General features: G+C 44.1%; 1 protein-coding gene across 4 annotated transcripts in view; it reads left to right on the top strand.

The window, feature by feature from the left end:
- Positions 1-4088: 4088 nt before the first annotated feature.
- The window catches only part of SALL3 (spalt like transcription factor 3), a 48149-nt gene continuing 35057 nt past the window's right edge, over positions 4089-17180 (top strand). For 3 of the 4 annotated variants that reach the window (XR_005627794.1, XM_039712253.1, XM_039712254.1), the window contains exon 1: positions 4089-5864. Coding sequence is in view for 3 of the 4 variants with exons in the window: in XM_039712253.1 (XP_039568187.1) it covers positions 5786-5864 (79 nt within the window). In the remaining variant the exon portion in view is untranslated. Of the gene's footprint in view, positions 5865-11780; positions 11855-17180 lie in introns of those variants that run through there. The other variant, XM_039712255.1, reaches the window with a different exon arrangement.

Genomic DNA, 17180 nt, shown 5'->3' on the forward strand with positions numbered 1-17180 from the left:
ATTACAAATGTACCACAAAGTATTTTAAATTCTTGGTTAAATTATCAGCTGATAGGTTAAGGAATGGAAGTGGGTGATAATTGGAGTTTGCTACTTGTGAACATAAGCTTTGTGTATATGAATCAATGTTTATTTAGACCCAAGGGTGTATTAAATACCCAAGTATTAAATAAAAGGAAAAGTAACTTAAATGTTTAAGGCAAAATGTTTGGCAAAGATGTGCTGTAGACTGGTTCTATGAATCTCGTGGTGGGGCTAGCTGCTTTCCACAAAAAAAAAATTGTAATAGAAAAGAAACATCTTTATAATTGACATTTGACATGCTGTTTGGGTTAGGCTGTGGTAGACCAAGCACAGATTTCCCTCTGATGGAAACATTTATCATCATGATTGCTGCAGAGTGGCAGGTGGTGTTATCAATTACCTCTTCTTACCAATAATAATATTAGTATGGTAATATCTTTGCTCACGTGAGAACGAATTACTGGTCAGTTGTTGCAGCTTTAAACAGAAAAAATTCTTGCTGGATTTAACCCCAGGGCTCTCAAACAAAAGTTGTGGTGCAGAAAGGAGGTGGGAAGACGATACTTCAGCCTGCCAGGAAGAGTAGGAGATGACAGAAAATAAAGCACAAATAATTGCATGCCCCTTCGAATAAAGTTGCTGAGCAAAATAATAACTTTAAAAGACGGTAGATGGATTGCACAAAATGTCAAATCCATCTTATCTGCACGTTGGTAACTTTGGCGGGTTTAAGAACAACAACCTTGTATAAAGCATAAGTGTAGACAGAACTACTTATATGCTCTTTGTAGAGCTAATCTTGTCGATAAGCTTTTTTATGAACTCCGAATAAGGATAATAATTAAAGCAAATACATAACGAGGTGCCGCATTCATGTAAAAAATAATGTACTAGTTGGTAAGACATTATTAAACAGGCAGAAAAATAACGTGTTGCTTCTGACAATGAAAGCAACATTGCAAAAGAAGAAGACAATTAACAAATTAGATTTAATTACGGAGGGGAAAAAACAGTTTTGTTTCCCATCACTAGTAAAGTATTTCGGTGGACCCACAAGTCAGGGCGAGGGAGAAGCGAGCGGGCGCTGTTTGAGTCGGAACACGCGTGACTGCCAGCGCCGCAACCGCGCTCCCCTCTCGCCTGCGCGCCCCTACCTGTGTGGGTGCGCAGAGATTTACGCGGCTGAGATCCCATCCCATCCCCTCCCCCCCCAAACCCCAACTGCAGTGGCCGTGTTTTTTCTCAGCCCAACTTCAGCGAACGCATCATTACATTTTTTTTTTCCTCCCTCGACTCCAGAAGATTAATTAAAAGGTCCGTGGAAAACTTTGCGGTGTAATGTGGAGCGAGGGAGGAGGAAAGGACCGGAGGAGACGCGTATCACTTCATAACTTTCCACCCGCCTCCCGAGCCCGCTACACTGACAGGGTTTTCCACTCAGGTCGAGTAGAAAGTTTCCCCCGGCGATGTGCGCCGTGGCCGGCGGTGCGTCCCGGCGCTGCCCGACGGAGCCGGGGCTCCGCAGCTCCTCTGCGGCGGGGGGCAGCGGCCGCGGGCCCCGCTCCGCGCCGCCCGGCACTCGGCTCCGCAAGCCCCGCGCAGCGCGGCCGGCTCGCTCTCCCTGAGAAAAAGCGGGAAGGCGAGCGGCACAAGGGAAAAGAAAACTATAAAATGTATCACTTGTAACCCTAGAATATGTTAATATCACGAGATACAAATCTGGTAATTATGCCTTTCTTGCCTGTTGTGTTCTCCATTGTTCATTAAACATTAAAGACGGGATTATTTAATTTTCCACTTAAAGATTCTCTCACGTTCGGCAAAATCATATTAATTTTCAATAATTTTAATTTTACACAGGACGAAGTTTTGGGTTTATAAGGCTGCCAATGAGCTGCCTTTCCCCCCCCCCCCCCCCCCCCACTCCCGGCTCCACCTGGAGCCCCCGGGGAGCGGCGGCTCCGGCACCTGCGGAATTCCCTGGAAGGGGAAGGGTTAAAACGATCCCGGTGCTGCCTGCCATCATGGCTGGGGCTGACCCCCAGTGCCCCCTCCCCCCCCCCCCCCCCCCCCCACATCACACTTTTAAACGTTCTTCTAAAAATCGTCTGCTGCTGAGGGAACTCCCAGGCACCGAGCAATAGAAAACGACAAAGTTTTGGGGGATGGGCGGTGAGGGGGGGTGGGGAATGTTGCCTCACCAACAGCAACAAATCTTTTCAAAAGACGACTGGATGAAAACTGACACATTTCGGGTACTACAGCAACTGTGGGGGGAAATGCCTGGACGAGAGGAAAGTGCGTCCTCACTCATTCTGGGCAAATATCTCAGCCAAAGAGAGCACTAGCTAAGCCTCCTCACCTAAAAAAGTCGGAAATAATGTCCCTCTCTGTTTTTGAAGAGGAAGTCCCATCTCCAGCTCCCTATTCACAGCTGCTGTGCTGAGAGTTACTTGAACGCCCGCAGATGCTCGCTTTCACCTGCACTCTGCCTACAGTCTAACGTAGCACATACATACACAGGCACAATGTATTATTCGTGTGAGTCGGGTGCAATAAATCCCTACTTCTGTCGGAAAAAAACCCATGCTCAATTAATGGGCTCGTCCCCTCCCACTTCATATTAGAAAATTGCATCATATTTCAACCATCACTATTGTCTCCAGTGTTTTAAATGAAACACTCTTAGCGTGACAAAACTTTCAGCAAGGAAGGATGCACGGGAAGAAGATGCACTAGAATTTATAGGCAGTAAACAAGTTTTTTAATTGTGAAGCGGGCAATCATTGCAAGGAGTGTCGTGTAGACATCTCGCCAAACTATAGACAGAGAAGTACAGTCGTCTAATACCAAAAAGAATTGATCTGGCGTTCCAGTGTTCTTTCCCTTAGGGGTCGTGTCCGTTTCTAACGAATACCTGCCCCACAGAAGTCGCGGATGTTGTGCATGTCAGCAAACTATCCGGAGTGGCCTAAACTGTCGCCTCTAACTTTATTTGGTTTGCCTACCAACATAAAAGCGGTGAATAAACCGAAAGCCCAGAGACAGGGTATCAGAGCTCACGAGATAAAGGGAGCTATCAGCAGGGAAAGTTTACACAGAGAAGGCTCCCAAAGAAGCCGGGGTTAGTGTGTTTTAAGGACTAGGGCTGGATTACACGGGCTGGGGTGGGGGTATTAGGAGGAAATCCCTTTCACTGATCCCCGGCCCCATGCGCGGAGCTGCCCGCCTCCCTCCCGCGGCCGGCAAGGTGGGCTGCGCCTCCGCGCCCCTGCAAAGGCCGGTGCCGGGGCCGCTCCGCCGAACGCGGCACTGGGCGGGGGTCGGCGGGGCCGGGCTGCGACAAACATATTAGAAGGGGGATAAAAAAAAAAAAAAAAAGGAAAAAAAAGGGGAAAAAAAAAAAAAAAAAAAAAAAAAAAAAAAAAAAAAAAAAAAAAAAAAAAAAAAAAAGGAAAAAAAAAGGGAAAAATAAAAAGAAAATAAAAGAAAAGCAAGAAAAAAAGGAAAAACAAAACGAGACGGTGGAGGTGACCTCAGAGGCCGCTGAGGGACCCCCCCCGCCCCGAAGGCGCACATGCACAGCGCGGCGCGGAGCCGCGCCACAGGACAGCGCGCACACTGCGGGCCCCTGCGCGGTGCGGCGCCGCGGCGATCGGCGACGGTGGGGTACATCCTAGCGGCGGCTGGCTGCCATGGGAGCAGGCTGGCCGCACTCCGCACCCGCCCCGGCCGAGGGGGAGGCGCGCAGGGACGGCCACGGGAAGCGGCAACTTGTGGCGGCGGCCGGGGAGACGGAGGCGCTGCGCGGCGGAGGGGCCGCCCGCCTCCCCGGGGGACGGACGGGGCGGGAGGGACGCGAGTCGGCGGGACGGGGCGGGGGAGGCTCGGCCCGGCTCCCCGGCAACTTGAAATGCGATAAGAGTGGAAAGTGAGGGGAGGGGGGGGGAGGGAAGTCTCTCCCCACCCCACCCTCACTTTTACAAAAAAAGGGGGGGCCTGGGAGAAAAGCCGCTGTTGGGAAAGTGCGTGCGGAGAGGGAGGCTCGGCGGCGGCGGGGAGCGGATCGGGCTGCGGGGCTGGGGGCAGCCCCGGCGGCAGCCCCGGCAGCGCTGCACGGGAGGCGGAGGAGGAGGAGGAGAGTAGGAGGAGCTGCCGTGTGACCCGCTCCGCTCCCAAACTTGAAAGTTTATCTGCCCGAAATCAAGAGCGGCCGCGGTGCGCGCAGGTCTCCTTGGCACGGAGCGGAGGCAAGCGACCAGCGGAGCCGCCGCGCAGGGAGCAGCTGGCGGCGCCGCTGAGAACGAGGCAAGGCAGGGGAGGGGGGACAACCCGGCGACAACAACAACAGCCACCCCCACCCCCCAAAACTGGGAGACGATCCATACTGTTTGCTGGAGACCAAGGACTTGCTCATCGGCGCACACGCGAGCCCGCTGTCATTAGCTAACAGGACACACGGCTGAGCCGGGGGGTGGGTGGGCGGAAGGGTGAGGAGTGTCACAAAAAGTCGTTGCAACCTGAGAGAGAGAGGGAGAAAGGAAAAAAACTTCCTACCAATGGACAACAGGAAGTGACCACCACCACCAACGGGGAGTCTCTGCTTGGAGAAAGAAGCTGCAAGACAAAGAAGAAGGAAGGAGAGGTGAAAGACAAAACTGCCCAAGGTCTTCTGCGTGTGCGTGCGTGCGCTTTCGAGAGCGGAGAGAACAAAAGTCAGCCGGGAAGGGGAGACAGAAAGAGCGACGGGAAAGGAGACAGGATGGAGGAAGAGCTAAAGAGAACCATGTGAAGATCAAGGCGAAAGAGCAGTACAACACCGAAAAAGAGAGCACACCGAAAAGAAAAGGAAAAGGCATACACAAAAGTTTCTTTTCCTCCTGGGAAGAAATTACTCACACACAAAAATCAGATGCCTTGCAGCTCAACTTCTGGGGAAAGCGAGACCGAGAGAGCAGAGGAAGCAGAGTGATGTGAAGAAAGAAAAGAAAAAAAAAAAAAAGGCGAGAGCAGAAAGCAGAGCAAAAGAAACTGAGAGACTGGGGGGAAGAAAGCACGACAGACAGAAAAGCGAAGATCGTGACCTTTCCCAACAAGTGAACCTTGCACATATGTTGTGTAAAGTGTGTGCAAAACAGATTCCCTCCTGCGTGGTGCGTGTGTGCTTCGCTGCTGCCGCCGCCGCTGCCGCTGCCGCCGCCACCGACGCGGTCGGTGCCTCTCGCAGGCGGCGCTGCCGGTGCCGGGGAGACGCATCATTTGGCGGAGCGAAGCGGCTAATTGCGGAGCCCCGTCCTTCATTTACATATGCAGCCTGAGTCCGCTGGAGCCGCGCCAATCCGCGCTCGCCCCCAGCACCATTAATCGCCATGCATTATTCACAATCATAATTACTGAGCCCCATGCGCGCTGCGCGCAGCCGCCCCAGCCCGCCGCCCCGCGCACTCCCCGCCGCCCCGCGCACACCCCGCCCGGCTCATCCCCCGCTCCTTCACCCGCTCACCCGCGCACTCACTCACTCACTCCCAGTTTGGCTGGCTGGTTAGCCTTGCCTTTTTTTTATTTTTTTTTTCCCCCGGGGTGTTGGTTGCCTTTTCTGTTGTTTGTTTGGTTTGTTTTGCAACTCGGCTTTTATTTGTGAACAGTTATTTGCAGTCCCCAAACCCCCTTCCTTCGTTCCCAATTCCTTCCCCCCTCCTTGCCACCTCCACGTCGCTGATGCCTCTGCAAAAAGCAGAGTCAAGACGGCTCAGTTAGCAGCATGTCTCGTCGAAAGCAGGCGAAACCCCAGCATCTCAAATCGGACGAAGAGCTGCAAGCCGAGGTAGTTTCTGAGCACGGTAAGGGCTCCCGTCGCCTCCTTCTCTCTCTCTCTTTTTGTGAGTGTCTTTCGGATGGAGATAGGTGAATTTATGGTGATGGTGAACATGGGAGCGCAATTACTCTGCAGCGGGAGAATGGGAATTAGAGCAGCCGGGGGAAGAGGGAGCGGAACTGAGAAGTTCGCAGTTTAGCCAAGTTTCTGCAGCCCACCCCCTGCCTAAGCAGCCCTCCCAGCAGCAACCTCCCGGCCTTCCCAGCGCTTTGATCGCGGCTGGGCTCGGCGGCGGGGCTCGGCCCTCCCTCCCCACTCACCCGGGCTGGAGCAGCTGCAGGAACGGGCGCCCCGGAGCAGAGCCTGCCTCCTCCTCCTCCTCTCCGCTGCGCTCCTTCTCTCTGCGTTATTGGGTATCCGCTTTTCCCCCCTCCTGCTCCCTCCCGGCGGAGGCTCGGAGCGGACAGGAGCCACGTTCCGCTCGCCCCACCGGCGGCAGGAAAGTTGGGGCGGCCGGGGCCGGGGTGCCCTGCCCGGGGCCGAGGCAGGTCCCGCGGGCCGTGGGCTGCCGGGCTCCGGGGCAGCCCCGCGGCGGCCGCTGCCTGGGGATGCCCCCGTGGCCCCGGGTCGCCCGCCCAGGCTGCGAGGGCTGCCCCGGGCGCTCCCCCCGTTGGTCCCGGGGGACCGGAGGGGACCATGGTAGGAGCGGGCAGGGCCGCTCGGGTGCGCGGGGCCAGAGGAGTTGGTTTCATTATTTTCGAGAGGATTCAACAGCAGCTTTTAGCCTTCCCCCTGAGCTGTCTTCCCCCCTTCGCCTCCTGGCTCTGCTGCGACTGTAATTATTATCAGTGGTAGGTGACACGGCGTGCCACCACCGCCACCAGCCCCTGTCGCGCCGGTTGTAAGCAGTGGGAAAGGGTTATTTTCTCGCCCATCCGCCATTCCTCGCTTCCTCCCCACACGCAGGCACACGCACACTTGCTTTTATGCATCTGGGCTGCCAGGCTGCTAGTGAACAAGTGTCCAAAGCTGGAGAGATTTGGACTGTAATCCTGCTTTATTTCCACTTTGCCGTAATTTTCTTTTAGGGAATAGGGCTGCAGGCTTTTTTTTTTCTTTTTTTTTTTTTTTTTATTTTTAAAATTAATTTTGATTTCCTTAGTAGTCCTTGGCACTGCAGTGTGTAAAGGCACACCACAGCCCATGCTCTCTTCTCCTAGACTAAGTTGAGAGCTTCCACTTGAAAGTTTTTCTTTTCCGCTTTACATAGAGCCCACTGATTTCTTAGTTTCTTGCATAACCAAGCGGGATCCCAAATGTTTTCTGCTTTCTGTGTAGGCCCCTTACTCCACCATATTATCTCCTGTCTCTCTCTCCCCCCTTAGAAAAGGAAAACAAAAAAGTCCTTCTCCTGCTTTAAAACTATAATTACTCTTAAGTTGCGTGTGTGGGGAGAGAAAGGCAGCAAAGTTGAAGCTTGAGGAGGATTTTGACTATTGTATCTGAACTTTACAGCCCTGAAGCTTAAGGCAGCGTGAATCCACTTCATAAGGTTAAAACATCTGTCAGACTGGGAAATTGTTAAGCCTCCCACTCCTTCCCAGGGTGTTTGGGGAGGCAGGGAGCAAGTCCCACACTGTCCAAAGCTGCTAAGGGGGTTCAGCCACTGCTCCAGGAAAACCCACTTGGGTGTTGACAATAACAGGCACAGAGAAATGCTTCCTTCCGTCACAGTGGAGGAGCAAAGCTGTGCATTTTCATTTTTTTTTTCCTTAGGAAACTGTGGTCGTGTAAAATAAATTAATATAGACAGGCAGATAATAATTAGTATTTTATTATGAAAGTAAGATTTGTTGAGCTCTGTTGGGCTGGGCTCTAGGTCCAAGAATTTATCATTGGCATTATAAACTTTTACATGCTCTGAATCCATTTCAATACAGGAAAATAAAACCCCACTACTTCATTATGACACTCCTGGTGAGTTAATAAATTGAAAAAAATTGTTAAACTAGGTTTTTGTTTTGTTTTGTGAATCTTATCTATGTAGCCATGTCACCCGAGATTAGAACAAGAGATATGCTAAAAAGAAACGCTTGCATATGGTGGGTAGATTAAGGACAAAGAATCTTTTTGTCATGGAAATGGGGTTTTTTTTCCCCTTTTTGGGGGGGTTTTGTTTTGTTTACTTCATCACATAGAATTTCTCACACTTGGTTTGTTTTGTATTGCCCTCAATGACTACATGATCAAATGAATGGATTTATTTCTGCCGAATGAGAAAGACAGTCTTTCCATCAAAAGGACTACATTGCATCCCAGTGAGGAATTTTAAAGCGTTATTATTGTGGTCCCTGAATAGCACAAAATCGGCTTTCACAGCAGCCCTAAAATGCAACAATGTAAAAATACTTTTCAGCCCTAGAAAGCTGTTATCAAAATGTACTATGTTTCCTTCTATTAAAACATATTTTAATTACTAGAGTAAAACCCTTGATGGCTAACAATTAACAAGCTAAAGTTGGGTTTGCACTTTCATTTGAGAAATGGGAACAAGGTGGAGACAAGCTACAGGAGCAGAGGGCTATCTAGCTCACATTAGTGTAATGTAAATCATTTACACATTATATTGGAAAGCCTAACGATTGCCATACTTGAAAGCAATTTTATAGGCCAGATATAATGAGAGTTCCAAATCTCGTGAATTAAAACACTTCTTGTCAAGTCAGTGTTCTTCATTTCTGTTCACAGCTGTGATCAAGATATTGCTACAGTTCCTGAGTATATTTTGCAACAGGCCAAAAATAGTTCACACAGTGCAAGAATATTTGTCATTTTAAGAAAGCAAACTGTTTAAGCAGTATTATTTCATATGTGTAGCCTTTTTGCTCATTTTGCTCCTTGTCTCCAAAAGAGTTAATGCAAAAGTAAGCAAATGAAGCTTAGTATTAATTTAATGAAATAATGTTTAATCTCACCTCAAAATAGAATTTATATAAATGAAGCATTTAAAAATTAATGTCCCATAAATACAATCCTCACAGTGAAGGAACATTCATAGCAACAGAGACAAACATGGAAGTTTGGGGAGCAGGACGGAAGACAAACATTAGGCCAGGTTTTAAGTTGACTGGTCACAGCAGGATTTTCATGCTAATGTTATCACAAAAGTTTTAGAATCTAAACAAATAATTTTATAGCCAGCTTGGGCTACAGCATAACAAGACTGCATTCAAAAAGGACATTATCATGGTGGTGAGAAACTGTTGGAAATCTGAAGACAATTAGTATGTCATCAAGTACAGATATACACTTGAAATCGTTTGAAATTGTTAATCAAAAGTAAAATGCTAAAAATATATTTTAAATAATTTTGAAAAGAAATGTTAACAAGCAGCTGATGGTGATATATTTCTTGAATAATTGCAATGTAGAAGAGTGAACAAAAATACGTGTTTAAACCCCCACAATTTGAGGTTGCTAAATGAGAAGATCTGCTGGAAATAATTTATAAACAGCAGCAGCAGAACTCAGATGACTGCTTGTAGAATACAATAATCTCAGTTTCTCAGTAAATGTAATGCATTGTAATAGCTGGAATTACATTTCTAATACACTTGCCTAATTCAACAGATTACAAATGAATCAGAATTGTAGATACAATAAACATTCTTCAACTCCATTTAATTTTAAAATTAAACCATAGATATAGAATTTGTATTTTTAAGGTAGGGGTAATAGAAAGTATTTTGTTTGTGGGGCTTTTGCTTTTTTTAAAATTTATTTTGGTTGGTTTTTTGGGTTTTTTTAATTGGTTTTTTTGATGCTGAAAAGTGATTCTTAGAGTGTGCAAGTGAGGTTCTGGTCAGAGTGATGACAAATGGTGCTTTGGACTTCTTCATGTGAAGTTTCTGGCAAAGATGTATTATTGTTTTGCCTGAGGTGGAAAGGATACCTTGTAGTGAGCTGTGTAAAAAGAGTTTTCTAATGTGCTTTTTTCAGTAATTTTTTAAAATATTTTACCTCTTTTTTCTCCCACTTTTCAATACATACAGCATAGTCTAAACTAATTGATCTGTTTCATCTTGGTAAAGTGGGAATGGGCTGCGCAGTTTTGGGCAGTTTGGTGACAGCACTTAGTATTCTTCCGGAGTATGTACACAGACACCCAGGCTCAGCTACAGCAAAGACACAGTTCAGTATGTGGCAGCCAGCCTCATGCAAGTGTGGTCACTCCATCTGCATATATAGGGAAGGTTAAAACAAATTTTGGGGGGACATTTCTCCCCGTGTGAAATTGAGATATTCTCTATTGCTTAGACACTGTTGCATTTCAAACTTGAGAAGTCACAAGCAGCCGTCAGCAAATATAAGACTTATGTGATTTTTGTAAATGTTTGTTCTGAGGCAAGTGTAAGAGAAGGCTTTTTGTTTTGAAAAATAAAGGCCAAATTAGTATGGCTATAAATTGTCCCTTTGATTAAAAATGGTAATTGAATCTTTATATAAATACTTTTGCCATTACAGTAGAGACTTCACGTTCAAACTATGTAACATCTGTGTTTGTGTAATTTTAAAAATACTCTACCCTGAATTGTGTTTGCCATAGAAAAATATTTGGAATAATAAGGAAACTACAGCAATTGGCCAATTTGCTGATATGTGTATAACAATGGAAGTAGACAAAACTGGGTCACATTTTACTTAGTGATGCTGGTATTGAAGTCTTACCATCTCCTGAGGCAGACATTCAGACACTTTTTTCAGAGTGAGAGGAAGGAAATTTTGATAGGAAATTTTTGATAGGAAATTTTGATAGGTTTGTTTAAATTCTGTGTAATTAAGTTATTAATATGCATGCATTTAGCTGTTGAAAATTACTTTTCCTTGCCCAAGACAGAGGAAAAGCTACAATTCAAAAAACATGTGGCATGAGAAAAAGTGTAAAAATAAATTAATTAATAAAGAGTATTAGTGCCATTTGAAAAATAGTCTGAGTGCTGGAAAAATTTTCCTGATATCTCTCCTTTATTTGATTTGTTGTCTGCCAAACATAGACAAGCATATCTGTTGACTATCCAGCAGCCAGGGCATGAGTCAATCACTTTTGCTGATAATAAACCAGGTCAGGCATGACATTAAAATAGTTAAGTACTGACACAGTTTCTGCAATAAAGCATATAAAAATAATTTATTTTATTATATTGTATTTGTAAAATAAGAGTTGCCTTCATTTTTTTTCCAGAGGAAGCTCTAGTAAATCTAGTTCTAGCAGAACATTAATATTGAATTTTATATATCAATGTCAATCCTTTTTCCTTTGCACTCTTAAAATTTCCCACCGAATGTAGTGAAGGTTCTCCATTAATTCAAAAAAGGAAATTTAGGCCAAAATGTACTTTTAGGAGCTGGTTCAGTTATAGTGCCGTTAGACCTAGAGAACTTTTCTTCTTATCAAGAAAATACCTTTCAAAACTATGAAAGCCAGAAAGACAGATGTTTGTAAGGCTGATAGAAAACCATAATGTAACACATTTGAAAAATCTGTTTATTTTGAGCCAAAATGTGAAGAGATAGAGGATTAAAGAGCGGGGGCTTTATTATTTCCTTGCTATATTTAGGGTGCAAAAAGTGAGCATACTTGACCGGTATTTATTATTATAGTGTAAGCTAAATCTTTACAAAAAGCCCTCCTGAAACGCTATTGTCGCTTTCTGACACTGGCGCGTTCCTCCCCCCGCAGCCCCAGTTTCACCACTCCCCCCCCCCAGAAATCTGAAAGCTACCACAGGTTGCAAAAGAAACACCGAAGATGTTTCCAAACTTGGGAGCCGGGGAGAGAGGCACACGCTGGGCTCGGGCAGGCTGCTGAGCCCCTGCGGGCCCGGCCGGGCGCAGGTGGATCGCTCCGCGGCTGGAGCGCACCGCGGGCGGCCGCGGGAGCTCCGCCGGGAATGCCGGCCAGAAGGTGGGATCGCGGAGCGCCAGAAAGCTTCCCTAGGTCTCCTCTCCCTGAGGGTGGGTAGTTAGAAGTGCTTTGACAAGGCTTGCTGATTTAACCTTTGCCTGCTTTGCCCTGCCAGGGGTGGCCACTAGATGTCAAGCTCATAATACAATTAGTACATCTGTGCAGTTGACCTTGGCAGCACGGCTTACCACTGTTCTGTTAAGTGTTAACACTGAATTTGAGTGTTAACTAGAGATCCCTCGGAGTTTGCTACGTGCTGTACAGCTTATCAAATGCCCATCTAGTTCAGCACAAGTGTTTACAGTCCTTAAAGTAGGAAAAAGGTTTTCTTTTGTGAAGCCCAGCATCTTGAGCTGCTTAATTAACCCTGCAGGTGCTGCTGTATTTTTGTTCCATATAATCAAAACCGACTCGTCATTCAGTGTTTCAGGAGACCTCTTCTCCTGGTGCTATTCGATAGCTTTCATTTATGAATTTGTTGATGCACTAATGACCCCAAAGCTGGAAATGGTGAAAGCCAAAGGATTTGTCTAGATCATTATGGCTTTGCTATCCTGGGCAATACTGCAGCTTATGGAATGGTGAAAGACCAAAATGACTGAGCTGCACAATTGGCATTGAACTGCGCCAGGTTTGCTCTTTCAAGTACTCCTGGTTGTGAGCAATTTTACTCAAAGGAGCCCAGAAAGCGTAAGTTCAGTTTTGAGATACTTAGGAGATGCAGGATTTGGTCTTCACATCAGCTCCTTGTTTTGTATGCCTCCAAAACTAAATTTGTCCTCCTTTCCATGCTTGTTCACAAAGTGATTGGCTTCATTAATTCACGCAGGGTGTTAAGAATTGTGTAGTTTAAAATGTAGTTAATTATGCACTTTCCAAGGAAAGCGATGCAGAGTGTCTATGAATCAGATGCAGAATGTCCCTATTTCTTCTAGTTTGTTTGTTTTTTCAATCTTTTTTCATGTCAGCTATGTTAGAAGCATTTACCTCGATTTTACTTTTTTTAGGATTCCCAATAAAACTTTGATGCATTCCAAATAAACTTAAATTCCACAGACACCCGCATTATTTGTACACGAATTCTGCCCAACCTGAAATTATTGTACCTATGCCATAACAGCCAACTGAGTAGCTGTTCATATGACTTTGAAAAACATAGCACAGGTCTTATTTAATATGATATCTTGCACAGATATTACAAACAATTTGTGAAGCTTGCATCTGTTCCACATCTGCGTCCACAGAGAAAGGCCCAGTGTTTGGTATAGCGAAGTGCTTCGCTGCACAGATTAGAAACTGCAAATGTTTTAACCAGAGTACAGTTAGTGCCTGTGCCACAGGTGGCTGTTACTCAACAAATTCTGAGATTCAGGCTACTGAATAGATCAAACCCAGTGTGCCAGGTCAGCACAGGGTTTTGCATAGCAAGAGTGCCCTCCACTGTTCAAATCCATACTAACAGCTTTTGTGGGCTGAGAAAAAAGACAGAAAATTTTTCTTTTGAGTCTGGAATTTCTTCTACATTGTTAAACACAGTAGGGGTCTCTATTTGTCTCCTCCTGTTTCACAGCTTGGGCTCAGTATGTGATAATTCATCTTTCTTTATGGGATTCAAAGCTATCATAAAGAGTTAAAAAGAATTAATTTGCAAGAAAATAAACGTGTTCTATCAATTTAAGAAAACTTTCTTTAACAGCTCCGTCAATTGTAAGAGATGATAGAGCTAAGGAAAAAGCAGCACTGTTCTTCTCCAGAATCAATATGCTGCTACAAGGCTACTGTTTCCAAATTAATATAATATTTAAATAAATTTATGGGGGGTTTTGTTTTGTTTTGTTTTGTTTTTTTTAGTATATGTTGTTACTTTATTTAATCTATGCTTGGGGAAAAATAAGTATTCTGATAATAGGAGTAGTAAATAATTGTCCCATATCAATGCACTAGGCTCAGAGTTTTGCTTATAATAATGCTTGTTTAAATATACAAAATGCTGTGAATTGCACTTTGAAATGATTATTGGATTTGTGTGTGAGAGCATTTTATGCATCTGTCTTTATAGTCAGCAGACATTTTAGCTTCAGCTGATGCTAACATATGCATTTTTTCTGAAACTTCTTCACAGTTTCTACACTGCTTCTCAGAGTTTTTATTTTCCTGAAAGAAATTACTACATATAGAAAATATTAATTAGCTCTCTGTTATAGAGCTCTGAATGTAGAAAAAAATAGTAATTCATACAACACTCTTTCATGCTTTCTTTTGTGTTATTGTGTATAGTCTAAAAAGAAGCTTCAGAAAATATTTCACTCACACATCTGTTGGATTCCTATTTGTTTGAATGCTTCAGGAAGGTATCAGCAATTTAAAATATGTAGAAGCCTAACGAAACGTTGATTCTCTTACTTGATTTTAGCCAAGTAAATCACACATAATTTGAGGATTCCATGACACAGAGTAACAGAAAAACAAAATACTGAATAATCAGAGATAATTTTATTGTAACAGTCCCTATTTAATATAATTCAAAAGTCTCATTTCAATTAATTTACTTGTGTGTAACTAGAACTGATTTAAGATGGGACTTAAAATGAAAATATTCTGGAGCAAAAATTAAACACAGTATTTGGTTGGGGCTTTTTCCAGACTGGAAGCTGTTAGTCCTAAGAAAGGGGGCATTTAATAAGCAGAACACTTTTTAAGACTTAACCTGACTAGCATGTGATGCTTAATTTCAGTCTGTTTCACAAAAGTAGATAGCAACATTTTTGAAGCACCCGTTCATTATATTTTCCCTTCACATCTCACACAGAGGAGAAAGATCTATGCCGGCAATAAAAATTCAGAACTACTAAAGCCTAAAGTCAGGTTTACAAATCCTCTGTGTGTGTAATCAGAAGTTGTTGGATACACATTTGAAGGGACTATTTTTTTCTCAGCTCTGCACATTTCCCAATGGTGACTAAAGGAGCCATGACACCCTTTGAGCCATCTCCCTTCTCCTTGGGCACTGAGGAAGCAGGCCAGCACCATCCTCCTTGCTCCTGCCTGAAAAGTGTTGGGAGGGTACACTTAGAGGCACAGAGCAAAGCCTCCTGATATCAACTCCTTGTACCCCCCTCACTGAGTCACCAGAGCACCTGAATGGCTTCAGGTATCACCACCCCAAAGTGCCTTTCTCAAAATGCCTCTATTTGAATTTCTGTGGGCTAATTTTAGGGCCAGACCTTGGTACTGCAAAGTGTCAGCGCTGCTGGAGCCACCGTGGCTCTGTGGGCTGGTACCTGCTCAGGAGCTTGCCTCGGGTACCAGCTGAGAGATGCTGCCTAAGATTTTTCACCTGTTTTCACAGGGGAAGCTTGATGTGCTGTAATTCATCTTGCATCCCATAGCAGCTTCAGATTAGTCTGTTAGCTGTTAGACTACTAATGAGAAAAAGAAAATAACCAAGAGGTTATTAGTGGCTGAGATCCTGACTGCTTGACAAAACTCCTATTCAACACCTTTTGTGTAACTAAGAAATGCAAAATTCAACTCATATCTGTAAGACTAAGCAAGTGCTCATTTAATTCTGCCAAAGTCCTTGAAAATTTTTACTGTATCACATCCTCACTGTAATAACAAAAAATTATTATTTCTCTTCAGGAAAATTTAAAGGAAAGAGGTTAAGTTCTTCACTACCTAACAAATTCAATCACTTTGTAATACGTCAGAAAGTGAAAACAAGCTATAAAGCATAAATAAATGTGGAAAAATTCTATATTTTCCTGTAATAGACATATTCTGTGATTATAAAACCAAAGTTAATTTGTAGCTTAATATTTTTAACCTTTAGCATTTTTAATATTCTGAATTAGTGATTAAATTTTGGTATAGATTTCTGTCATTCATAAAGTGACTGAGTTTTAACAAAGAATCAAAACCAGCCTTTCATGTAGAATGCTTTTAAGCTTTACTCTCTGTTGAATTCAGTGAGGACTTACACTTCAAAAGCAAAAACAAATACAGTGCCTTAGTGCTTTCATATCAGTATGTACTACTGAAAGGGATGTTAGAAATTGCATTTGTGAAATACAGAGGCAATGCCCTTTTGTTCAGTACAGATATATGTTGCAAAATATTTATCAGTTGTTATTTTTAGTCTTTCTTGTTTTACCCTTGGAAGCGTTTGTTTGCATGGCGAGTTTGTACTTTTTCAATCCTATTAAATTCAGCACTATTTCAGATGTGAGTAAAGGCTACTCCTTTGAGTAGGACTTGTTGGATTGGGACCACAGGCTGTCATTCTGTGAAGCATCTTAGTAGTCTCAGCGTGCTGTGCAGGAAGGTACCATCACCTGTGGCAAAGCAGCATTTACTTTCATGCCATTTGTGTCACCCGCTTGCCTGCCTGTCCAAGGAAGTGGGGCTTTGCGAGAGATTTGTGATTTTTTTTAAAAGCCAGAATAATTTATCCGAAATGGAAAGTACTGCAATGAGATTCGTAGTATGTCTCGTTTGAGGTTGAACTGGAGGGAAGAAAACCCCTAGCAGCTCTTTGGCATTATTTGAAATATTTTTCTAAAGGAGTCCTTAACTGTTTCGAGGCAGATGGATGATGAAGTGAATGAACTTGGATCAGTCATATGAAAAGTAGTCTCACTATTTTTAATATGGGAGTTGAGGGAAGGAGAAATGCAAAACAGAGCTGTAGGTTCCAGCTAGTATAGGCAGGAGCCAGGTCCCCTTGAGACAGCACAAAACTGACCATTTATTTCATTGAGAGCAGAGCTGAGCACTGATTATCCAAGAAATAACCATACTGCTGCTTTCCTCGTGTAGTTTTTCACAAATTATATTTCAAATGAAAACCGCTGTTTCTTCGAGTTTGAGAGCAAGTACACTAGCCTGTTTATTTTCTTGAATTGCTGAACAGGTCCACCTTGATAACGTCCTGGTAGTGGGCGCCAGTAGTTAAGGTTGCTTTGGAAAGCTTACTTGTTATACATACTACCTTTGATTCATGGAGATCATGAGACTGTCTTCCAATGCATAAAATAATACCTGTTTTGGTTGTAGATGTTCACATTTGGGCTTAGTGATCACTATACAGTGTCTGAAATAATTAGCTTTCTGGTGTTTGATCTAGATCAGAGGACAGCCATATTTGAATGGCTATATTGCCTGAATCCATCACTAATTACTGAAACCTTTTGTATGAGGGTTGTTTAGAGAAAGCTCTCCTTAAACAAAAGAATACCAATATATAGATAAAAGCTGGAAGGGGAGCTGCACAGTTATCAGCTTCTTTAAGAATCAATCCTCCCTTGCAATCACTTAGTAGCAATATTGGAAGTAGTAGTTGTAATAATAATCATAATTGTAATCATAACAACAACA

The sequence above is a fragment of the Passer montanus genome, unplaced genomic scaffold, assembly GCF_014805655.1.
Source record: "Passer montanus isolate IOZ18808 unplaced genomic scaffold, ASM1480565v1 scaffold26, whole genome shotgun sequence".
Lineage (NCBI taxonomy): Eukaryota > Metazoa > Chordata > Aves > Passeriformes > Passeridae > Passer > Passer montanus.